The sequence below is a fragment of the Telmatherina bonti genome (assembly GCF_933228915.1).
Source record: "Telmatherina bonti genome assembly, chromosome: 13".
Taxonomy (NCBI): domain Eukaryota; kingdom Metazoa; phylum Chordata; class Actinopteri; order Atheriniformes; family Telmatherinidae; genus Telmatherina; species Telmatherina bonti.
Genome location: NC_136611.1, coordinates 24,342,660 through 24,368,562, shown reverse-complemented (window position 1 = coordinate 24,368,562; position 25,903 = coordinate 24,342,660). Strand labels below are relative to the sequence as shown.

The window sequence follows — 25,903 nt, the reverse complement described above, 5'->3', positions numbered from 1 at the left end:
GGCTGCTTGCATGACTGAGGTGCCTGCAGTTTGAATATGTCAGTGCATACACGTCAAGCCCAATTGCATAAACTCCCTTTTCAAAATCTTTCCTGCCTCACCGTCTCATATTTGGAAATGCTCTCCAGATTTGAATCACCACAGTCTCCATCCTCCTGGGCCTCTCGTATATCAAAAAGCATTTTTAAAAACAGAAATATCTTACAATATTTTGGGAGCTTTCCATACACACAGGACAAATGTGAACCAGAAACCTTAAGGAAGGATACAGTTGTGAAGAAATTGAGAAGGATTTTTTTTTTTTTCCAAAATATGTCTTTCAACAAAAGAGTTTCGTTTTTAAAAAAAAAGAGAAATATGATTTTTCCCTTTGAATAAGCCCAGTAATCGATTAATCAGCACATTTACTAACGCAAGCGGGTTCAGTAGAGTGAGCCCATATTTCATCCACTCTGACAACATAAACAACGCTGTCAGTCTCAGTTGACTTTGAACTGTTAATGTTTATCCAGTTAGACTCATTAAAAGCTAAAAGTTGAACTTCTAAATTGCTGTTTTTGCTGTGGTTCATGTGGACCAAAGCAAAAAAATGTCCCAGCTTATATAAAGTTATCACCCACATGGCAATGTTTTCAGATTTTCTGTACATACATAGTCTTCCTGCAGCACCAAGAAGGACTCTGCTAAAGTATAGGCCATAAAAGTCTTTGCTTCCTCTCTTTCCCGCTGATTAAATGAACAGTCTTTGATCTGCTCAGTCACACAATACACAAGAGGCCTTCTGCCTTCATTCATAACTTAAGATTGCTCTCCAGGTTCAGCCTCACATTGAAATCAAGACCTTCCGGTATATTCTGGATGGAAACAGCTCATTCAAAACAACAAGGAGCTAAACCCACCCAATGTGTCATGTAAACAGTCGATGGTTATCTACACCTTTTGCAAAAAAACATTTTTTTTTTTCTGTTTTCCGTTTATGACTTCACAGTTTGGGTGTTTTGTGATTTCATGATGTAATGAACTGCAACAAATGACCGAAAGATTAGTACAAATACAACGAATAGCTTAGAAAACTCATTCAATTTTTTCGAATATTCATTTGCAGTGGGTTTAATTAAAGTATTACACCTAAGAGTGTTTGATTTAAGCCCAGGTGGGTTTATTCCTGGTCACGTGCGGCGCCGAGCCGAACGCGCTAGGACCGCGGGGACCAGCGCGCAGACGCAGACGGAACAGGCGCACTTTGGGTAGTAACGGATTGAGTTTGAGAGTGACAGAGACAAGCAGGCAAAACCGCTTGGTTTTAGGAATTTCACAGGAGCCGAAGAAGACCGGGTCACTTCTTTTCCCGACTTTATCATTTTTTTCTCCAACCCATTTTAAATTGATAGGAAACTGCGCGTGAGTGTGCGAGGATCTTCGGGATCAGAGAAAGTACAGAGGAAAACTTTTAGGAGCCTCGAAACAACAGAGAAAAGTTACACGTTTAACTTTTTTCTTTACTTCTTTAGATGCATGACACAGTGACATTGGAGGTGTCTGGGACTGCCTAGTCGGGAATCTCATCAACCCCTGGACAGACTGAGAGGGAAGGATAACTTTAATCTGGATACACCCAAGAACCCATGAAATGACTGTTATTCTCGCCACATAATTAATGGGGGGGGGAAATCACTATTTTGAGAGTTTGAACTAAATCGATGTCATAGCTCTTAATCGGATGGACACACATCTTTTGGACTTATTAACTTTCGGTACCGAAGAAGCTTGTGCTCCCGGCTGCCATGACATAACGGGACACTTAGAAAAGAAGCTGTTATTTCTGCAGTGACCGGATGATGTGTGTTCATTATTAAGGATCTCCAACTGAACCATTGAAGTCATAGGAGCTCATTTGAATTCTTCTTTTCATTCCTTGAACACTTTGAGAACTTCATGGTGGAGATATGGGATGACTGGAGGCGGGGGTGCAGCTGAGGTGAGATCCAGCAGAAGGACAATGTTTGCGCCCGGCTTTGGCATCCCTTTGCTGCCGAGGCATCTGGTACTGATGCTGCTCCTGCTGTCCGCCTCCGAGTTAAGGCTCTCCCGGGCTTGTCCTGGGATACTCGCCTCCACCAGCGGCTGCAGCTGCACGGAAGAGCGCCCCAAAGCGCACAGTGTCCAGGTTGTGGGGAGAAAGGTCAGCTGCAGCAAGGCGGAGCTGAATGAACTTCCGGATGCCAGCTTGCTCCCCAACAGGACAGTCACACTGTGAGTTGGGACTTTACTTTAACCTCTGAGCCAGTTTAATATCATGTTATCATGATCATTCTGTTGGCTCACAAAGAGTCATTTAAAATCTCATATATGTTACTTATATGTATTATTCTTATTATAAGATCAATAATTGTCAACCAATGAATCTAAGAAGTCTGAAATTAAGTGTTTCCATCAGGAAACTATGCCATGTGAAGCTTAAATGTAGCTACAACAACTCATATTAACACAATATTTACAGATTTTAAATTTTGTGTTGTAACCATGACCTGTGTGCTCCCAGTTTTAACTTTGCTCAGGATCTGAGGCAGTAACGTAGCTTGTTATAGGTCAAAAGTTTACATCTTGATCTACTCTATCCCTGCAGCTGAGGACTGAGAATTGCCTTTCTGCAAAGCATTAAAAGCTTCATCATCGGGACCTGCCTCCCCAACACAACGCTGTCACTTTAAATTTGGGTCAGCCAGGCAGTCTGTTAGGCTCACTCTTTTTTGCCCTCCACCCTGTGCACATGGTCCAGCTGACGCGGCCTTGCAAAACTAGAATAAAAAAGAAACAAACTGAGTATTTCCTGTCAGACTTTTTGCTTAACTGGTGGACTGGCTCCCATTTAAAAGGCAGCAACACCCTGTCTCTGTCTTCTGGCAAAGAGGGAGGAAAAAAAAAACATCTGAGAACAGGACAGTGCTGATTCTAGGCCAGTTTGGTTTGATATTTTTAATTATGTGGCGCTTATTTGTGTGGTCTGTTTGGACCAAACTTGAAAGGACCCCATCATGGGCCAAAACACACTATCATTCATGATAGATTGCTGATCTATTAGTGACACATTTTTTTGGGTGGTGTTTTGTTCCGTTGCAATGCAGCACTTTCTTCACAGCTGCTCAGAGTTTCTTAAGATGTTGCTCATTCCCACAGTGCATTGCTGTTTTTCTACTCTGACACAGTGGGAAAAATGCAAGCTACACATGTCCACATTGAGCATATTTTTTTTTTAAAAAGTAAGGAAACATGTTTAAGTGCCCGACTGCAAGAAGCATGAAGTAAAGCAGGGGGATCTGTGCCCCAGGAGAGCTGAAGCCAGCCAGCAGTCCATTTATAGGGCTTTGTGTTTCTTGCTTAATAAAGGCAGGATAAACATCTGGGGAACACATTGCTGTAAACTCTTTAAAAAAATGGCTTGGGTGGTAGTGGTTGAGGTGATTGAAGATAATCTTCTATTCCCGCACCTACTCATTTTGGTTGAGTTGTTTTTGTGCAGATGTTTGGAATTCTGCGACACGTTTATGAAGAGCAAACAATTCCACCAGAATTTTTCTTTACCTTGACTGGGAACGCTGGTGTGTGGAAAGTTTGTTTTCTTGATAATTCGGTGAGTTTGAAATGTGCCTATGTTCCCAGCGTTGCTCATGACATTAGCTCCAGATGTGGAATGTGGGAAGTTGTGTTGATATTCGTGTTATTCCTGACATTCCTCAGGCCGCTCAGAGACTGAAGAACAGTATCCCAGGTGCAGCGGGGAAGCTTTTTCCGTGCCCGGCCTGAGAAGCCAAGCCACGCTGCCCTCTCTCCTGGGGCAGCAGGCAGCATGGAGGAATGCTCTTCTTCATGCTGAGCAGGCAAAGGCTGGAGGACACCGGGTCCTGGGCTTCCGGGGCCGGCTGCTACGTGTAATGCACAACAGCTGGCCCCTGTGAACATTCCAGCTGAGGTCCCTCAGCCTCATGGGAAATCCCAATAGGGATTTGTTTATTAAAACTATTAGTTGGCTGTTTGTTGTTCCTGCCAGCCAAAAAGGAGCACAAAGTCACCTCAATATTATCACCTCCTTGCTTGTCAGGATCTGAGCTGCACTTTGATTACACTCAACTGATAAACTGTATAGTTTCAACAAACTCACACTTATCACTTGCTTATTGATGCATAATTCTTCTCCCCACGAGTTCCAGTCATCTGTCCCACTTTCTCCCCTTTTCTTTATCTCCAGCCTCTTGTTTCCCTCCCCTTCCCACCCCCACTATCATGAGTTCATCCACATGCAGTAACTCTCAACCTAAATATTTAGTCGTCTTGGTAGGAAACTGCCATGTCCAAACTCCTTCCAGATGTGAGGCTGCACAGGCTTGTGTTTAGGCCTAATTATGCACGGCTGCAAAGGAGCTGGATCACTGGGTTAGGAAGAGGAGCGGAAGGGTATAGAAAGGAACGACAGGACTGTAAGAGTGAGAAGAAACATTTTAGGGACAAAAGTAAGGAATTAAACTGGGAGGCTGATAAGATGCCAAAGTGAAGAAGAAAGTTTAACATGAGGAGCAGAAGAAGTAGAAGGAGGGAACAAAGAAAGAGAGTGAAGGAGAGAGGGGAGAAGCTTGGCAGGCGGTTCAGAGGGATGTGCCCCTGGAGACCCGAAACTCCCCAGCCCCTGACTAACAGATCTTCAACACTGGGGTGAGAGGGAGGAGGAGGAGGAGGAGGAGGAGGAGGAGGAGGAGGCAAGGCTCTACAGTGTAGCAACAAAGTTCTGCTTCCAAAGCAATGCTCCATGTCTCTATTATTACAAGTCTTTTGAAGATTGTATAGCAGAAAGATTTGTTTGTTGGGAAATGGGGAAAATTCTTGGGAAGGAATATATCTTTCACATTTCTACTGTCCTGAAAAACACAGAGAAAAAGCGCTTCTTTCAGAGCTGTATGGTAGCAGCTGTGTCTGTTTCGGTGTTCTAATGGATAACAGACAAATGAGGAAAATGTACAGTGGCAGTTTATGTGCGAATGTGCTTGTGCTCCACTGCTTGTGGTTTTTACCAAAGTCAAAACTCTACTCCTCCCTTTTGCATTTTCTGTTGTCATCGTTGTCAGTGACTGATGGCCTTGGCTTAGTGGGTGCCATCCTTAATGAGTGGGCACAGATGCTCAGGGTGGGGGGTCAGCATACCCTGTCGTAGTCTGATGCCCTTTTGCTTAAGACAGCTGCAGCTGATGCCTGAATGAATGTAATCGTTGTTGGACTGTAGTCAAGGATGTAAAAATATTCTAACTGGACAATATTTTTTAACAGTAAGCGTAATGGTTGTTGGAATGGTTTGTGAGGAGCATCAGCATCTAGTTGTGGATGAGGCTGTTCTTGAACAACCACATCATGCTATAAAGAGAAAGGAGCAGTTTGTAGGTATTTAGCTTAGCTTGACAACTGATAAGAGCAGGAAACAAGTAACTGAGTCTTCCGAAATTAATCTATTGAATCTTTCTTCAAGGAATAGTAAAGCCTCTGTTTGCATGGCCGATTACTAAAGAGTAACTTATTTCCCTCACCCCCCAGTTTGGGAACCACTGGGCTAAGCAAACCAACTGCTTGTACAACTAACCAAAGCAGAAAAGCATCCTTTCCAAACTATTTCTCATTCTTCATTTGGTTTTTTCCTTCATTGTTTTAGATGAGAAAGTACAGATCAGCTCCCTTACTTTCCCAGGGTTTCATTCCCATTCTCAATCTTGGACTTTAATTTTTTATTGGATTTACAAAAGATAAAAAAAAAAGTCCTATTTAGTTGTTTGTTGCTCCTAATCCTCTTCTCCTCTTCTAATCCGCTATTTGAACGCCTGTCTCTTTGAGGCTTTTCTGATAACTTAATCTTCTCTAATCAATAGAAGTTTGTTTAATTTTCCATCAAAGTTGGGTGACTTAAAGAGGACTGAAAACAATTAGAATGGATTGAAATGCAGATTAAATGAAGCAATGAATTCAACAGTATTTTAAGATGGTTTTATTGTTGTCATTTATGATCATAACATTTGTGACCCAAAAAAGCCTGGCCTTACTCCCTGTCACTCAAATGTTAGGATAAAATGTTTAGTTTAGTTTAGTTTAGTTTATTTAGGATCACCATTAGCTGTAGCAAGCTACAGCTATTCTTCCTGGGGTCCGGCTCAGTTATAACATAAAAAAGCAAAAACTTGTAAAACGTTACACAGCACATCAGGACTTCAGTTCAATCTGGAATACAAGCTATTTACATATTCAAATCCATCTCTTTACATCCATTTTTACATACTAAAATGCATCCATGTCATATCCATTCATGTTACATCGTATCATATAAACTATTCATTCACAAAAATACACTTACTCATTATTGAATATCAACCTATATATTTGATTATCTATAAAAGAAATCTTCTAGTACACCTCTTTCCACATTATCAACTTTTTTTTACTCTATTACACTTTCATTTGTATTTATTATACTTTTTATCTATTTTATTCTGGTTTATATTGATACCTGTACTTTTGAAAAATAGTCTTTTAATAATATTTTAAAGTTTTTAAGGTCAGTGGTTAATTTAATGTTCTTCGGTAATGAATTTCATATTTTCATGCCTCTTTACATAACAGTTCTTTTTATGGCATCTGATTATGCTTTAGGCAAGCTAAAATTTACATCTTTTGCATGTCTTGTGGTATATTTGTGATTTCCACCACTAAAAGTAAGGTTATTGAATAAATAACAGGTATTTTAATTCAGATATATTTCTAATTACAACTGTCAATGAATATAAGAGTCTGTCTTTGACCAACAACCAGTTAAGTTTCTTATATATTGTGATGATATTTGTCCTGAAATCACACTTCAGTACCATTCGGGCAGCTCTATTTTGTAGATGTTGTAGTCTGTCTAACACATCCCTTGTGGCATTCGACTGGGCAGTAATCATAAAAGTTGCCTGTCTTCTTATAATTGAGATCCCCCTACCCATCTTTGCAATCATATTATTTATGTGTTTTCTCCATGATAATTTGTTATCAATTGTCACTCCCAGAAGTTTAGTCTCATGCGCATTGTTTATGGGAGAATTGTCAGTATTAATGTTTAATACAGGATTACTTGTTTTTGATATATTTAATATCTGCTTATTTGCGTTCACCCATTTAACCACTCCTACTAGTTCTTTATTCATAATACTTTCCGATTCATTATTTGTTCTTGCTGATGTATATATAGTTGAGTCATCTGCATACATAACTATCTTAGCTCTTTCGAGTATGTAAGGTAGATCATTTATAAAAATTGAGAATATAAGAGAGGACCTAGACAACACCCTTGTGGTACACCACATTGGACAATTTGATTTTCTGAAAAAGAGTCATTAAAGTATACTGTTTATGTTCGGTTAGTTAGATAACTGTAAAACCAAGTAAGTGCAGATTGTTCAAAGCCATAACAGGCAAGTTTTTCTAGTAGTAGATGGTGGTCAATTAAATCAAACGCAGCTGAGAAGTCTAAGAAAACAATCCCTACCAGCTTCTACATTTCAGTTCTTGTAAGCCAGTCATTGGACATACTTATTAACACTGTTGCACTAGAATGAGCTTTTCTGTACGAGTGACAGACGTGCGAGTGACAGATTATGTTATTGGTTGCTAGATAGTTATTTACTTGTTCATATACTGTGGTCTCTATTATTTTCCCTGGCACAGGTAACAGACTTATGGGACGACTATTTGAGCTAGAAAAAGGTATCTGTGGTTCACAAAAAATAGAAGAGTAACTTGCTTTTGTGCTTTGTTGACGGGGTTATATAACAATAATTCTGCAACAGCAAGTACAATACAAGCAACATTTGACCGATATCCTGGTGGAATGAAGCCTTTGATGGAAACGACTACCTTGTTTATATGCCGAATCCCACATTGTTTGATTTTTCTGAATCCACTTTTGGTTGTGTTTAGTTGACCATCATGCTCTCTGTTATAGTTTACTACATCTGATGAGTTCTTTGAATTTGTGTCTTTTCAAAGCCCACATACGACTACAGCATGACCCGAGTCACTATTTCATCTTCTGCGCCACATCATCGTTCTCCCATTTGTCTGACCTTAAGCCATTATGTGTTGAGATGGGAGGATGTGGACAAAATGTCCCAAACCTTCATCTTATCAGCTGGGAGAATTCCAGTGGCAGGCAGAATGCTGGACCCTAGGCATTCCTGCAGTGATAGGATTTATTTATGTGTGGAAAGGTGTTGAGAGAAGGGGGAGCTGGTTCTCTTCTGCACATGTTTGGTGGGGCAGTGGTCAGCAATAAATCAAAAAAGCAAACAAAGACCTGACATTGGATACTCAGAGCTTTAGACTGCAGCTGCAGCACCTGCCAGTGCCACACAAGCACTGGATTTTATTGTGCCCTATCAGGTCAAGGTACCATGACCATAGTAGGACTTTGGCACACACCTACTGCACAGCTCTGCAGCTTCCTGCCTGTCTGGATCATGAACGCATATTTTCACTTGTCACCTTGTTGTGTTTGTTGAATAAAACCCTGCAATATTTCAAAACTTGGCAAAAACAGCAATGTGTTGTCATAGTAATTTCATACCCCCAAGAGGCTTTTTGTTGTTTTAGTTTTTCCTTTCTCCTTGCTCTCTTCTTATCTTACTCCAAAAATGCCTGACTTTGGCTTTTCTTTGCCAGCGCTAACTTCCCTCTCCCTGTGTCTGACCACAGCAGCCCCCAGAGTTCCTGCTTGGGGTCGGCTACACATGGATACAGATGGAGATAATGGGTGTCTATAGTGGGAATGCCTGTGGTCAAAGTGTGTGCGCATGTTTGTGTGTGTGTGTGTGTGTGTGTGTGTGTGTGTGTGTGTGTGTGTGTGTGTGTTTGTGTGTGTCCTTGCATGTTTGTGTTCCTGATATGCTTATACTTGAGAACTAATCCTCAACGGTAGTGCATTTACTGGATTTCAAAGGCTCACAAATATGTTAAGTAAAAATATACACTACCAGTCAAAAGTCTGGACACACTTTTCTGTTAGATTTAATGGGAAAGTGTGTCCAAACTTTGAAAACAAGTAACTGGACCTGACTCTTCCTGAAATGAATCTAATGAATATTTCTTCAAGGGCCTGTAAACCTCTCTTTTGTATGGTTGATTATAAATGAATAACTTATTTCCCTTCATTCCCTTAGGCTAAGCCAGTGGTTCCCAACCTTTGTGCACCAATGTATTAGAGATATATGCAGCGTGGCTCAAAAGCATGGGACTGAAAAATAGTTGCTGAAATTGCTTAAGACACTTACAGCAAAACAAGGAAACTCTTGCCTTGTTTGTCTCATTAGTCTGAATCTTAGAACCAAATTTATGAGGCCTTACCCAAGTGAACCGCTTTATTAATATTGTGATAAATATCAAATGCAGCATTTTTTCAGTCTCTGCTTCAGAAAAAACAGTTTCACAGTATGGGAATCATATAAGACAGTTACTGGAACTTATAATAACCCTGGACCGGTAGCGAGTCCATCACAGGGCCTCATGAGATAATCAGTATATTCGTGATGCCATATTTACATTATATGTCGTGTCAGTCACTTTAGTTGCTTCTCTTCTCTACTGTCCAGACATGCCGCTGTCTTAATACAGTCAGATTCTCTATCAAACCACTCATTTTTTTCTCTTTTTCTGTCATAAAATGGCAGAGAAAGCCTGAATGTTTGACTGAAGAGCTGCCTTTTTGAAATATATGTTCATCATTGTCAAGGCATTTTGAGCTGACAAGATCAATAAAAGTTTACTTTACAGCATACCTAATTTTTTTTTTTTTTTTTTTAAATTTAATTCCGGATATCAAACAGAGTCAAATAGAAAATTGCCGCATACATGTGCAAAGTAAATAAATTTTGCTACGGCAAGTGCTGTGTCTATGCTGCTAACTTTGTGTGCAGTGAATCATGTGGGAAGATTTTGTTGGAAGCTGTGGGAATTGGGGAGGCTCTTTGAAAATGATCTATCAGTTGCTTTGATTGATTGGGTGAACCATCTATCTGTCATCATCTGTCATGGTTTAGCCTAAACTAGTCAGATTAGTGGAGTGGAATTCGTCGCTAAATTCAAACACTTGAAAAGCCAATGAAGAAAAGTGTGCAAACTGCTCCCAGTTTGACTCACTATGAAATACATTTACATATAAATCAAAATATAACATTTATTCATGATTTGTTTGTCTGATTAAGTAATTTAAATTCAGATGAACAAGGCATTTTTCTAATAATTTTACCATCAATCCAAATAGAATACCGCTAAAATTATAGCAAGGTTATAAAATCATTTAATATACTGTATGTATCCGTTTTGTTTTTATCTAAGATGTTTTTTTTTTTACAGAACTGGTCAAAGTAACAAAGCCAGTTATGAAATAAAGCAATAAATGTTTATCAAAATCATTTTGAAGCCATAAATCACTGTTAACAGATATAATAGTTTGTATTCATTCAACTATAATCAAATCATCCACTGGAAAGCATGTTGGTCTACCATACTTTTGTAATACCAACCTCATGGTTGTTTAATAAATTGTGGTAAATTCTGGTGTCGAAACTGGTCTGCGGGGAATGACTGCTTTAGGATTGGGTCAATAAACAATCAGTGTGATTTACAAAAAAGACCTACAGGGAGAGGGAGAGAGAGGGAGAGAGAAAAAAAACAGAATTAAACAAACAAAACAAGTTCCAAACAAAAGTTTCGAGTTTGTTCCTCACATATACCTCTAAAGAAGTCAGATTATCTGGGGCAGAAAATTTTAAGCCGAAGAGCCTTTCTTTTAAAGAAAAAAAAAAAAAAGGCAGCCTATTTTCTCAGCCGTCTTTGCTCAGTAGCAGAAAACAGAGACTGGTTATGAGACAGAACAATGAGACAATGTTAGCCAGGCATACACCACATTCCACTCACTGTCTCAAACAACTAAATTCACTAAATTGCCTCATTAACGCTGTAAAAACACTTTAAACAGTGATTAAATCCACCATTGTGTTCCTGCTCTGCAGCCATAAACTTACCAATTTGGTCTGTTTTGATGAGTCTTTGACTCCAAATATCACAATAATTTATTGTAGCTTTACATTAAGAGCAGTCGTATTTCAGCTTGTGTTGCCTGGATGTTAATATTTGTGGCAGCTTGTTGTTTATGTTGTTTAAGGTCACTGGTTTTCAACTGTAATAAATTGCGCATAGAACCACACTCCACGGACAGCTGCTGTTTGCAAAACTCGATAAATTACCTAATAAGACTTACTCCTTGCCTGTGTGCACACACATATGTGGGAAGGGCGTGCATGGCCACAGCTCTCAAAATAGGCCTTCAGTCCTCCCCTCTCTAATTAGAGACATTTCAAAAACCTAGATTTTAATTTTAGACTAGTAGTTTTTGGACCACATTTGCACACACACACACACACACACACACACATACATAGAGTTAAACATACACTCTCTCCGTATAAATAAATCCAATAGGTCACACACATGCGCATCTAAATCTACACACACTCACACACACCCACAAACCACAAAGCCTAACTCCATGGCGCAGCCTGCTAACCCAAGCGCAATGCGGCATACTCTGTAATAAGTGGTTGCACATATTAGATGCAGGAGTACACTCCCCCGTACTGAGCCTCGGGGCACAAAACTATGATGGTAAATCCGAGTAGAGCAAGATTCTTTACATACTATAAATCATCTATCTCAAAATTTTCGTCACTAACACATATGACAAGAATGTGTTCCACTTCTTCATGTGGCTTTTCTCTCCCTCCTCTCCCTGTTTGATGACTGAATTACTCAATCAAGCTCTGAAGAATGATTTCATGAAAAATATTTTACATGCAATTACATGGATGCTCCTTTCCACGATAGGCGGTAAGTGGGGCTTCTGGCTTGGCAGCGTTCCATGCTGGCTGCTATAGGCCCTCTGGTAGGTCAGGCACAATGGGCACATTCACATCTTGACATGCATTTGCTGCTAAAGTGCCTGTTGTGCTCAAGGGCATTTAGTCTCTGTGTTGCACTCAGTGCCATGACTCTGAGGACAGGATCAGGGTGCAAGGGGCTCCTGGGTCTGCTGTCTTAGGTGGCTCTCTGTCTTTTAATTTTTCTTTTTTTTTTTTTTTTTGCAACAAAAGGGTTAAGCTATTTGGATGGACCCATGCACTGAATAGCCAGCGCAGTCTGTGGGCCTCTTGTAAAGTACTTCTTGTAACAAAGATGACACAACCACCTCCCAGTCTGAGAGATCTCTCTGCTCATGGTCTCTTTGATCCCTCTTCCATCCTCCATCCTCTTCTCATCTCGCCAGAAGTGTCCATTAGCAAGAAAGAGACTTGGAGGCAAGGGTTGGGCTGGTGCAGGATTCTGAAGCTTGATGCAAACATAGTGAGAAACCTTGGATTCGTAAACAGCTGCTTTTAATTTCATTGGACTGGATATATTTCATTCCTTATAAAGAATTAAAATAAACATCTTTTGCATTATTAATATAGTGTCATGCACAGCCACAACCGTAGCTAAATCCATATTATTGCATCTGAACCATATTGAATCTGCACAATAGTCATTCTGCTGGGCTCGGTAGACACACACCAGCCAAAGGGAGATCTTTATGGATTTTTTTTTTCCTTTTTCCACAGACTGCGTACACACACACATTTCCTGAAATGTCAATTTATTTTCTGCCCAAACTGTGACCACACAAAACCACACTCAGTCCAGCCAAACCCCAGCAATCAGAGACTAAATTAAACATTTTATGCAAAACATCTTATCTTCCATCTGAACAGAACTACCGGTTACTTCTTTTCTTTGAATTGCACACGTTGTCTTGAGCAAAAATACATATGTAATAAAAATTACCTTAATTTCAAAAAGGTCATAAAGAAAGCATTAGAAATGATACAATCTTGTCAAATGTGTGTACATACACAACTTTTTTTTTTGGTAAAAACAGTTATTGTATTTGATTTATATCTTTTTTTATATTGACAAGAATATAAATATACAGTTCCTGACTTCTTTTTGTATTTCTTCCTTTCTGTTTGCAGAGATCAACAGTGATTATCTAGGCAATTAGTGGACTTGAAAGTTTTGGGAGTAGATAACAGGCATGCTTCTTTTCCATAACTGCCCTCATCTTTCATATTTATCTTTATTTTTAATAAAGATCAAACATCCTCAGTAGCACTAACCAGAAGCTTACGAATGATGATCATTTTGTCATTAATTATATGAGAGCTCTATGATTAGTTCTTGTTCCTTCATGAACAAGAATTTGACTCAGACTTGTTGGCAGTTTTACACAACAAGTTCAGCTTATAGGCGTAAAAGAGTCATGTGTCCATTTGCTTTTGTTTTTTTTCCCTATTTCATTTAAACTTAAATGTTTCCGTAAAAGAGCTTTGGATAGCAGCTTGAATTTCATTTCATATTCCTCCTTTTGAAAAAAACTTCTAATATCTAATATCTTTATTCAGTGTGTACCACTGGCGCTGTTACTGAATGTTGAGGAGCCCCTAGAGCCACTTTCAACATAAACATTATTATTTTATATATATATATATATATATATATATATATATATATATATATATATATATATATATATATATATATATATATATATATATATACTATTCATTTTTGCTAAGAAATTGTTCATATTTTGTAAGCAAATATTTGTGTTTAAAAAAAATCAGATCATATCAACATCAGCAGGAAACAGTTATGTGTTGCTACCACAATAACATATTACAGTATTTTGTTGATTTGCTGCAGTTATGTCTTACTATAACTTGGTTTCACTTGCTCTGTTGGCACATGTTAATTATCAAATTTAGCAACGTCTCATTTCACTTAGCTATTTCATTGTCAGACTCCTGGCATAGTTCAAGTGTATTCTTACAGGAGTCCAAGTTTCTGCAACTGCTTCAATACATTTCTGTGAAAATGTACATTTGTAGTGGATTTGTGACAGCTCTATTATGACACAGGTACAGTGATGTTTTTGGCGTTTGCTGACATGTGCCAGTACATATAAAACTCCTTCTTTTTGAGGGAGCTCTTTGTGAGGTTAAACTGCTGTGTGATTCAGATTTTTCCCGACACCTGAATCATTGTGCCTGGCATCCAGATGCAGCAGGCTGTAATGGAGAAACTGGGGAAAGCCAAAATAAGTAACCACAGTATTTTGTTAATTTTCTGCATCTTTCCAAATTACTGTCAGTGCCATGAACAGTGTGTGATATGTTTATAAAGAGAAACACTTTCCTGCCCACTCAGCTTTCTTGTGAGATGCTTTACTGGGAAACAAGTTTAAAAGCTGTAAAAAAATGGTTAAGAAGGTTTGGAGCAACCATAAATGAAACGACTCACACAATAATGTGATGTGTACAAGCTGTGCACAAGTGGGTAATAGCTCTCAGCAGAGTTCAGGCTCTGAAGGTTCAATTTGTATTAATCTCTATTTTTATGAACTTAAACACTGCTATGCCACAGGCCAGCATGTATATTATCAAATCAGTATGTTAATTAAAGCAGACTTAATTCAATAATGGTTCTTGGAGACCCTCATTTAAAATCACTCTCATTATCTGGCTCCCATTGGTCTCTGAGTTAAACTGGATTTTTGCCACATTGCCAATCTCTTTCAAGGGTTCTTGTCTTGCACTTTTTGTGTGGTCCTTGTGAGTAAGAGACCAGTTCAAAGTTAAAATATGTTTACACAACAGTTCTTATTTTTTAATCCCACTGACCCTGTGCTCTGCTGTGGCTTTTGGCCTCAGAAGGTTAAATAAATGCAAAGGAAGGGCCAGGAGGTGGAGTGTCTAATTATCACCCATGTTGTTTCATCGCAGAATAAAGCTGGTGATCGTGATTGTGCTTGTGATGCTGGTTTGCTATATTGTCAAAATAAAAGAAGTCACCACTATTATTAAAAGGCTAAATATGGTAATACATAGGTAAATGGGAGTAGGCAGTTTAGCCTGTAGATGATTCTTGATTAAATATAAATCTTTCCTTAAAAGCATTTTTCTTCTTGTGGTTTAACGGTGGAGGCCTGCAGCAACCCAGAGCTCACTGCTTCAGTCTAGCTAAATATTTAGAGGCCAACATGGGCCAATTGAAAGCAGAGCTTTTTACTCAAGTGCATCTCATTCATGTCCCACACTAAATGCCAAACCAGGCTGGAGCATTTCCTGTATGTGCTTCCAACTTAAAAAAAAACAAAAAAAAAAAGCAAAAGAAAAAAATAAAACTGAAGTATTAAGTGTATCTGGCAGAGAGACATGCTGAAGAGTGAAAGCATACTACCATCAAACTGTTAATGCTGAAGACCAGCAAACAGGACATCCTGCTTTGAGTGTATGGCATCTGACCGTGGTCAGGACCGGATATAGAAGTGTGTCAGGTTGTGATCTGCTCCTTGTGTTGATGCTCCACAATGCACAGTTGGCTTTCCCAGCTCCACCGCAGCTACAGTTCCTCAGTGAACTGACTGGCTGACAATGAACTAAAACGAAGGCAGCTTTAGTGTACATCACACTTAAGTATATCAACATGCACATTCACACCCACATCAGGACTGATCCCACAATGCTGGTGCAGTACCTTAAAGTAGGACTGCTACTCCCCTAAAATTCAGAGGGCAGGGTGGAAATAAATCAGTGAGCAAATACAATTTGCTACATGCTGTCATACCCTTATGTGGCCCTCGAAGGCTTTATGGATTTAGGAAGTAAACTGAACGCACTGACAAAGTAAAGTGACGAGCTGCTGTGGTTTACTAAGTATAACACTCTTTGTATTGTGTTTTTTACTTTTGTTCACTCCAACGCACAACAAGAAAAACCTTAAGTAGTTGTAGGCTTTATTTGATAAGTTTCACACGCTGCGCAAGCCATGCTAAATGTTGTTTTAAAACATTTTAGGCATCCTACAGATTTTGGGATTAAGGAATTACAGTCGAGGTTGGAACTCTTGTACATCTGTAAAACTGTAAGGTTTTCAACTTTCAGCATCCTGCATTGGCAGATAAAGTCTCTCTCTCTCCCTTTCTCTATGTATGTATACATATATATGTATATATATATATATATATATATATATATATATATATATATATATATGTATATATATATATGTATATATATGTATATATATATATATATATATATATATATATATATATATACATATATGTATATATATATATATATATATATGTATAATATAATGTTTTGCGGAGGTGCAAGTTGGATCCAGAGAGTGGACACCATTCAGAATTCCAGAAAATGGTTTATAAGGTATTTTCTGGGTTCTGATAATCTCCCATGCATGGAAATAGGCTGGTTGGCAGGCTGGCAGGCAGACAAGAGAGAAACAGACAAGCATGGGAGTATGCGGGCAGGCAGGCGAACAGGCAGGCAGGCAGGATCTCTGGCAGGGAAAAACACAGGACAGGTTACTAACTGAGAATTCACACTGAGCAAATAATCAGGGGCCAAGAGCTGTTACAAGCAACAATCTGGTGACGATCAGCAGGCTGGGCTGGTCTTAAATACAGGCGATGCTGATTGCCAGCTGCTGGTCAGGTGTTGCTCCAGAATCCTGACCACGCCCACCAAGGAACAGGAACCACAACTATACATATCATTAATATTGGTAAGATAAAAATTTCAACAGACTCTCCTAAACTTGGTCTTCTTTAATTTGTGTTTTGAGCCATTGTCCATTGTCTCATTGGATCATTGGAGAACCAGGTGTGACAGAGTTTTCAATATCCAATTCATTATACTTTGTTTCACATTGCTAGAGTTCTCATTTATTCATTCATTCATTCATTCATTCATTCATTCATTCATTCATTCATTCATTCATTCATTTATTTGTTTTCTTAACCACTTAGTCCAATTAACTATTGCAGGGAAGCTGGAGCCTATCCCAGCAATCATTGAGCGAAGGCCATGATACACCCTGGACAGGCCGCCAGTCCATCGCAGGGCTGGTTCAGTTCTTTCAGGGTTAAATACCTTTACCCGTCCTGTCATATCTGTGGTCACTGTTGACGAACAACTTGTTGGTTTCATCTTGGTGTTTTTTTATGGCCAGTTCTGGACTTTATCTAAGTTTGAATGTGAGCTTCCTTTCCTGGACAGCAGCTTTTCATTGTGAAGGTAAGCTCACTCAGCATTAGTGTTCCAGCAGTTCTTCCTCATCCTTTGAAACACCCACAAGGTGATTTCAAACTCTACACTTACTTTTCTGTTGTGCTGTGTGTTAGTCAACTCATTTAGTGCTTGTCAGATGAAATCTTTTCATGTGCTCATACAGAATCCGTCAGTCCTAGCCGTTAGGAGTTAGTGAGGTTCTGGGAAATTACAAGATGTGTTTGAACTTTATTTGCAACTTGTTTCATTTATTAGCTGATGTCAGAAAACTTATGATGAACTGAATTATATTTAACCATAAATAAAAGTCCAAGTCATAGCTGACTTCCAATGATGCCATTACAACTGGTATTTGTGAGCTTTCACCCACTAAGTTTAACCTCTGCAACCCATGTGAACATGCAGAAAAGAAGCTGCTGTCTGTGCTTCTGTTTGACCTGTCTCTTTTTTTGTATGACCTTTTGCTTTTTGATCTTCGTGTAAATGAATTACATTAAATGGCTGAACAAGATCCTGGAGCCTGACATGTGGCCCTGTTCTTTTTTTCCTGATTAGATGGATTCAATTAGCTCATCTGATTTCTTAGAGGCCTTTGTGGTCTGAAAGGGTTAAGCGAATAAGAGATTGCAAATGCAGTTCTGAGATACCATCTATAGTCTGGACCGAATTAGTACAGTTGCATGCACCATACATCTGATAGTTCTTGAAAGCAGATTAAGTCAATCTGCCATCTGATCTGTCACTTATGGAGCACAGAAACAAACCACTCGTGAACAGTTTAGCTTCAGCTGTGAAACAGCAACGAGCAAAATAAAACCCTCCAGCAGCATGGACCTCTGTGACTTAGAGGCTAGTCATCTTTTCTGCTTGTAAAGTTCTGTTAACCTCTGTACACTGCCATGATGAAGAGATGCATCCTCCTGTGTCTCAGCTGTCACCTGCCTCCGGACACCGCTCTGTCTGTCTGATGGCCGTCCAGGAAGTGCTCTCTCTACAACCCCTGACCTCTGAGACCGGTTTCTGAATAAACAGCTAATTGGCTGGGTTTCCTGTTTAGCCTGATGGGAACGCTGACTATTTCTGTCTGTTTACAGAGTTCTGCTTGTCTCTCTTTCTCAGAGTTGAACTCCCTGTATTGTTTATGAAAGAACAATGTGCTTTGCTGCAACTGTGCTCCAAACATGCGGGCTTTGGGAATTATGCAGAAGTATCCAGCCTCTGCAGCTCCTCTGCATTCCTGGAAATGTGCATCTTTGGTTGTCTGTAGCAGGAATTCAGTTTGCTCACTTTGTGGCTTTTGTTTATTTGTGCATGTCAGCTCTCAAGATGTAAAAAAAAGTCATATTAGTGTGCCAAGTAAAGTATTATGTGTCTTAGATTATGGATCTTGATTACTGGACATTCACAGTGCTGTACTTATTAAGTATGCTGTGCAACCTGTGAAAGTTTGTAAATAAAATACTCATCACTCACATTATAATTACATAAAAGTAATGTTAAGTTTCCGTAGAGATGACATGCTAACGTATGGACATTTAAGCACACCAAAACATCTAATGACTATTTTTCCTACTTATTAAGCTTATTTAAATAATAAAAGAAAAAAAATCTGTGTCTGAACGGTCTGTGTTTAATTAAATGGCTTGTGTCATTGCCAGATGTGACTTTCTCCTTTCCTATCTGTGTTGAATTATTCAGGCAGTTCCGGATCTTCTGCAGCTTTCATCTTGGGCCTGCATCCATTTATAGGAGCAATTCTGTGCCCAAAGTTGAGAGAGAGACCTTAAGGCTCAGGAGTCATGGGTTCAAATTCAGGCTATGCCACGAGAGGACTGTTCTCATCTAACATGCACTTTAGATCGTCATCGCTAACAGTGATTTATTTCCGCGTCTCAGTGTGGATTTGTGAACATGATATGTTTTTCTTCCCCTTTTCTTTTTTTTTTTCTTCCTCAAGGCTGGAAATAAAGCTCTGATTTAGACTGAAATTATTTTCTGAGGCTACAAGTGAAATGGGAATGAATGGAGATTCTATAATAGCAATTCTTTCACATGTTATAAGAGACTTTTTTTGGCTTCAGATGGGCAATAAACCTGTCAGAGGTGCTTGGGTTTCACTATTACAGTCATTATCAGTGGAGCATATCCAGTTTCTTCAATACAACTTAGTTCAAAAACAAGTTTCTCCTTTTTTCATTTTGGTGAATAATTTGTTATTGACTAAACTGTTCAAGATAATTGAAACCAAAGGTGACTTTCCATATTGTTTTTTCCATCTTGAAATTGTCCTTATTTTGTGGCTCTCAGTAAAGCACTGAGTGCAGAGGTAAGTCAGGCTAGTTTATGCCTGTATACCAAGACTGGACAATTAAATCTGGTCATTAAGTTAGTTGGAAGGCGCAGAGCTGAAGGCAGTGTTTTTATTGATGTGGCAGGAAACAGAGGGGCTGACTGCAGCTGCTGAATCTGTAAATCTCAGACTGTTCACAGTCAGCTCCCTCTTTTAAAGGCACACACACCGCTCCACTCTCTCGATTAAAAACACACTTAATGTCACAAACAGCCCATTAAACAGCATGTGGTGGGAGGGAAGATGATGTGAAACTGAAGGGTGTGTTAATGATGCCGGCCTAACACCAGGGCAGGGCTGTAGCAGGTCTCTGGATCCAGACATAGTTGTGATATAAATCCTGGAGTCTGTCTAGTGGATTTGCACAGATTTTGTTCTAGTTTCTCCTGTCTTTAGCCTCAAATGATTTAGAGGTTAAACTTCACAACTGGCAGAGGCATGCCATACCAACCTAGTTTTGTCTGCCCAGGTGTTTAACCCATCCTCTCCCTTCTTTTGTGCACTACAGGGAAATCATTGTAAAACATTGCAGTAAATGCATTTTTTGAATACATCTTCTCTCTTTGCCGATCCTAAGCATGACTTTTTCTTTCTTTTCTTTTTTTTTTTACTAAGCCATATAAAGTATAAATAACATCTTTAAGACAATAGTTGACAAGAATGTAAATTTTTATCTCCAAAACCATCCAAATGGTTTGATGTTTTCCAAACAGGTTCAGAGCATGTGAGCATGGGCACATTGAGGCTTGGGCTGCAATGTCGGCTAAGCTGGCAGATTTCTGGCAGTATTTTCATATTTAGCATTCAAATATGAAAATTGTATTGGTATTCTTATGAAACACTTGGCAAAGAAGAAAGATAAAACAAAACATATTGGCCCCTAAACAAAACCACCCCTGCCTGTAAACAGATGTTTAGAAGTCTGCACTAGTCATTTTTGGGACTGGTAAGTTTACCAGAGCAGAGGGATAACAGAAAAATGTCCAATGCATTTTTTTTTTTTTTGTGAGAACGAATGAAATAAGCTTTACTTCCAGTATGTCCCAGCACTTTGTTCTTTGGCCTGATAAGAGCCCCATAAGCTAAATGATTTGCCAGCGAGGACAGATCTGATTAACAAATCCTTTTGCCATTTTGTTTGATCTGAGAAGTCCCCCTTTGATGTGAGAACGCTGAATGATTATCAAGATCATAGCCTCACTTCTTATCTTGATGTCTCACATTTATTGGAAACAATTTTGAGAAATGTCAGGCTAATCATGTGCCTCACTGTGTGACAAAACCGTGAAACTGGTTTAACTGGTTACTTTCTATGTGAGAATTTCAACTGAAGCACAGTGAAATATTTCTAACAATACTTTGCTTTTGCTTTTTATAGGATACTGAGCCACAACAAAATCAGAGTTCTTAGAAATGGATCCTTCATTGGACTTAACACTTTGGATAAGCTGTAAGTATTCTGTTTCCTATCATTTCATTCATTTGTTGTTAAATATTAACTCCTGCATATGCTCCATTTTCATATATTAATGTTTATGTTTCATTAAGTCCATGTGTGAGCTGCTTTTTCACATGCCTCAAGCCTCATAGATACTAAGGATATCAGAGAGATTTGACCAGATCTGAACAGCTCTATGTGCATATAGCCAACAGTGGGCTTAAGTCCAGCAGGGAGGATGATTCACTTAGACTGGCTATCACAGAATTATGTTGAAAACTTCTTATAATTACACTTCAGTCCTTCATTATCTGGTAAGCCCCGCTCCACAGGACAAGATAAGGAAATCTCAAGCAGGAGGTTTGTGTTGGCAGCTTTGCCTGTGGATCTCAGACAGTCTGGCCCTCCTTCATAGCATCATAATATATGAATCAGGTGTGAGACACATTATGCGTAATATTGCTTCTTGGGCAACTATGACATTATGCTCGGGGTCCTTGGCGACAGACAGGGAGGGAAGCATACTGAACCATGCTCTTGGCTCTTCTGCTGCATTGATGGCAAAGTAAGGAAATTCATTGTAGATTTGTGAAGGGGCCATGGGATACTTTAATGTAAAACTTGTGTCCTCTACTTTTTTGCCCACTAAATCCCAATTCTTTTCAAGGTGTGCTGTTTCACAAAGCATTCCAGTAAAGCTTCACGAGAACAACACATGTAGCAGCTCCAGTGTAGATACTGTAGTCTGGCAGACACTTATTTTTTTGGGGGAGGGATTGTGGGTATGTTGAAGGGATATTACTTCCACATGCCACTTGAAGCTGCCACCCATGAGGATAACAAGCTTGAAAATGTTGAAAGAAAGACAAATATGGTAATTTGCTGCAGTTGTTAGCTTATTAGTACCTACCTACTGGAGCTCGCACCAGACGTGCCAGTCGAGAACAAAAAGCCAAATTTGCTGAGATTGCTGTGTTTTTTAATGTCTGGCATGAGAACACCAGGGGTGAATAATTTCAAGGCCAAGTTGTCAGTTCTCAACTCAACAGTCATGCACCACAGATGTAGATAAATCTGTTGGCAGGAACACACAACAACATGGTCCTGGTGCCAATGTCACTTGTATAATAGTGGATATAAATATAAAACAAAAATAGATCTGTAGCTTCAAGCATTTGATGTAAAATGACCCGATGCTGCTTATTTTTCTGAGAGCAGATGAGGCTCCCTACAGCGCTGCAGAGTCAACAGGTCAGGTAACCTGATCTTATTCAGTAACTGGCCCCTGTACCTGGAGCAGGGATAAAACTGGTGAGGGGGCAACACGGTGGAGTAACACTAACAAAATGGAGAGTAAGACAAAACCTTGGACACAAACTAAGAACGACCCACACACTTGCTTGAGGTCTACCCAAGATGTTGGTGTCCGGTGAAGGCGAGTACTTAACGTTAATTATATAGACCTTGTTTCCGTGCGTTGCCTCAACCTCTTCTGGCTTTCTGACACAGAGCGGTGGAGGTCTATTCCGTCACTCTGACATCTTTAACCTTTAATTGAGCACTGCACATAGCTTATAATTACATCTGAGCTCATGGGAAATTTGCTGTTGGTTGTAAAAAAAAAAAAAAAAAAAAGCCACATTGAAATTCACAGTTGCAGTGATGGAAAGGTTTGAAGGGGATGAATTGAGATTTGAAATTTAGTCTGTGTTTACTTCATGTTCATACTGAGAGATTTCAGTTTTGTTTTCTCTCTTTAGCCCACCATGGCTCTTCAGGTCCTCTCATTGTTCCCAGTCTACATGTGCTTGTCATTTGCAGCAGTAGTGAACACTCATATTATGTGGTCAACGCTGTAATCAAAGGCCAGCCCACTAGGACTGAGTAAACACACATCAGGGGATTACACTGCATCTCTGCCCTGATGTGATAAGAATAAACAAAGTTTGCTCCCATAACTACACAGACACACACACACACACACACAGTGACTTCAGTGTCTACTGTAACTTCTGAGAGTGTTTCCTAGTTTAGGTAGCCCCCTCTTCTTGCTCAGTCATTTTTATAGGGGTCTGGTAATTTTGTCAGCACACACACTCTAACGTCGACATGCTCACACCAGACATGTAGTCAGAGTTGCATGCAGCCTGATCTGCTGTTGTTTGTGGTATAATTCATCTCCTGGGCAGCCCACCGTCCTTCAGACTTGGCTCAGACAGTGCAGCAATCACACACAGTTAGCCCTTTCATTGCTACAAACCTCGTAGGCACTGTTACCTTCAAAACCTGCCAAACCACCCAAGTACGGAGAAGCAATTTAGGCTTGTTTGTTTTTTGCCCTTTTACCGGACCACTTTGTTTTTCTAGCTCTTTTTTAATAGGCCTGCCATCCAACAGCTACATTGGGATCTTGGAGTACCTTGTGTCCGTACAGCTCTAGGGATGAAAACATCAGTTGTATCGGTCCTTGCTTCCATGTGTGTCTGCACAGTGCAGTATAAGTCACATTCATGTGCACCATCGGGCCTTAGAAACTGTACTTATGTACCTGTTAGAGTATCTCCACCTTTCTGCACACCCTTTGTGACAGAAGCACTTGCTGGCAGCCGCACTAACAAGCCAGGAACTTTATGAGTTGTGGACAGATCCCAGCAGCCTGTCCTGCGCTGATTTGAGGCAAAGTAATGAGAATAATGAGCAAAAAGGTCCGAAGCTGTTTGGCTCTTATCCAACTGGGCCTCACTGCACCATGGGACACAGGACAGGCAGGCAGGGCACAAGGGGCCCTCATTACCAGGTCTGTTCGCCCAACATGGTGGGAGGGGCAGGGGGGGAGCAAAGGGCACCACTGATGATGGATGAGGGAGCAGCAGGGCATTCGTAGTGGACAGGTCTGAGAGGCAGGAGTGAACCTTGTGGTTAGGACTGTTCAGAGGCTCGAGGTGTTGGCAGTATAATAGACTTTGCCAACATGACATACTCTGCTGGAGGAATCTGCAAAATATGGCTGTACCTGCTGCACTGCAGAAGAGTATGTGCAGAAATGATAACATAATAACCCAAATCTTATCAGCGATTCATTCTGATTTCATTCAAGAGCAGAAGGAAGAACAAAGTTGGATGACTTGTGCTTGTAAAGCAACCAGAATTAAGGAAAGCTTCTAATTCAGCCTGTGACCAGTAAGGCACACATTGCATGAGCCTGTCCAGACTTGCTAAAAAGTAGAGTTGTAACATTATAGTTATGAATGTGTATACCACTTTACAACGTTTTTAGCTCGATAGTGTTTGCTTTACAAAAACAGACAGACCACTCAGACTCAGTGCCTGAGACTCTCCAAAGCCAACCTTGAAATCGCGTCTGCCATTCTGAGCAGCTGGGGTTAGGAAGAGGTCCAACTTAAACAATTTTACCATCTGACACAGGGGAAGTGGAGCCGAGATGGCTAAAGATGGTATGATGGTGGCTGAAGAGTGGGGGGGGGGGAGAAGCGGAGAAGAAGGAAAGCACACTCCTGCACTTTGTCTTGTATAAGTCTGAGGCTGTTTTCTTTAGCAAGAGATTAACATTATTTCCATTCAGGCTAAACAAATTATCCTGATGAGTCGGAACATAGTTGAGGTGAGCTGCACTTTAGCATGTAAGAACAGTGGAGAATGTGTATGAATGGTAAGGAGCCCCTCTGTCTGGTCCAGTCTGGGAGCAGCAGACCTCTCTGAAGAAAGCAAAAGGAAGCTGTAGAGTTTGCACATGGAATCTGGTTCCTGCCTCACAGAAAATAAAAATAAAAAAAAAAAATCAACATTTGTGTTTGTATGTTTTCCCGCACACGCCATTGAGTGGCTCCTGCTTAGGCAACAGTTTTCTAATGAGAGTGCATGACACTAAGGGGTGGAGTGGGTGAGGAAGGGGTTAAGCGTGCTGGAGAGTGGAAACAGAAAGGGGGTGCTGCTCGAGCTGATAGACTCCAGATGTGTCTTTGAGATAAACTGAAGGAACGGGGTGTGTTTGTATTGCAAGCCTAGCTCAGTCATGGCTCTGGGGGTTTATTGAAACAGTGTGCAAGCCCCTTCATAAGCCCATTACCTAATTGTACGCTTTATATGCCAGTAACTCTCTCTCATACACTTTGGGCAAACTTGATATGGTTTCAATGGCAGTTTTCTATGGTGGAAATTGAGATTTCTCTGGACTGACTCCCCCCCCACTTCCGTTTGTGTTCCTTTTCTGCTTTCTTTTTGCATCTCCCTTTTCCCACTTTGCTGGGTCTTTCATTGTTCTTCCCATTTGACACTCTCTGTATGCTACAGGCCACCTCGGAAATATCTTTTCATGAAAAACTTGACGGAAAAGTGTTAGTTTCTGTTGCCCCTGACTGTCATATCATTCCAGTCAATCTCTTTGACAAACTGGTAATCTTATTTTGTATTTTGTTATCAAGGACAAAGCTGTCCATGAAAATTGAATCATTTGACGCAGAGAAAGTTTAACATCATCAATAATCGAAAAAATATTACCGTATGATTTACTACATGTTTTTTTAAACTCATAACAAGGCTTTCATTTCATTTGGACGCTTTGGTTGCTGGTGGGCCTCATGAAAACCACTTGGCCACTCAAAAAGCCAGAATTGGAGTCAATAATAGTTCCAAAATAGTTCGAGAGTTTTCCTTGGCAGAATATCATTTATCTCCTTGTGCTGCAGATTATAGAAACATGCAATCAACTCAGGAAATTTTACACTTCAAATAAATATATGTTGCTATTTCTGTGAATCCCACTAACGACTACGCAGTCGGATCTATGGTTTACGGCCCTGTCAGTCATGAGCAGATGTGCAGATGAATTTGCCATTAGCAATAGAT

General features: G+C 39.9%; 1 protein-coding gene across 1 annotated transcript in view; it reads left to right on the top strand.

Moving 5' to 3' along the window:
* The first annotated feature begins 1,274 nt into the window (after positions 1–1,274).
* adgra2 (adhesion G protein-coupled receptor A2) overlaps positions 1,275–25,903 on the top strand; it is a 38,657-nt gene continuing 14,028 nt past the window's right edge. The window contains exons 1-2 of the mRNA XM_079250928.1: positions 1,275–2,253; positions 20,978–21,049. Of these exons, the coding sequence (XP_079107054.1) occupies positions 1,952–2,253; positions 20,978–21,049 (374 nt within the window). The 5' untranslated portion in view covers positions 1,275–1,951. The remainder of the gene's footprint in view (positions 2,254–20,977; positions 21,050–25,903) is intronic.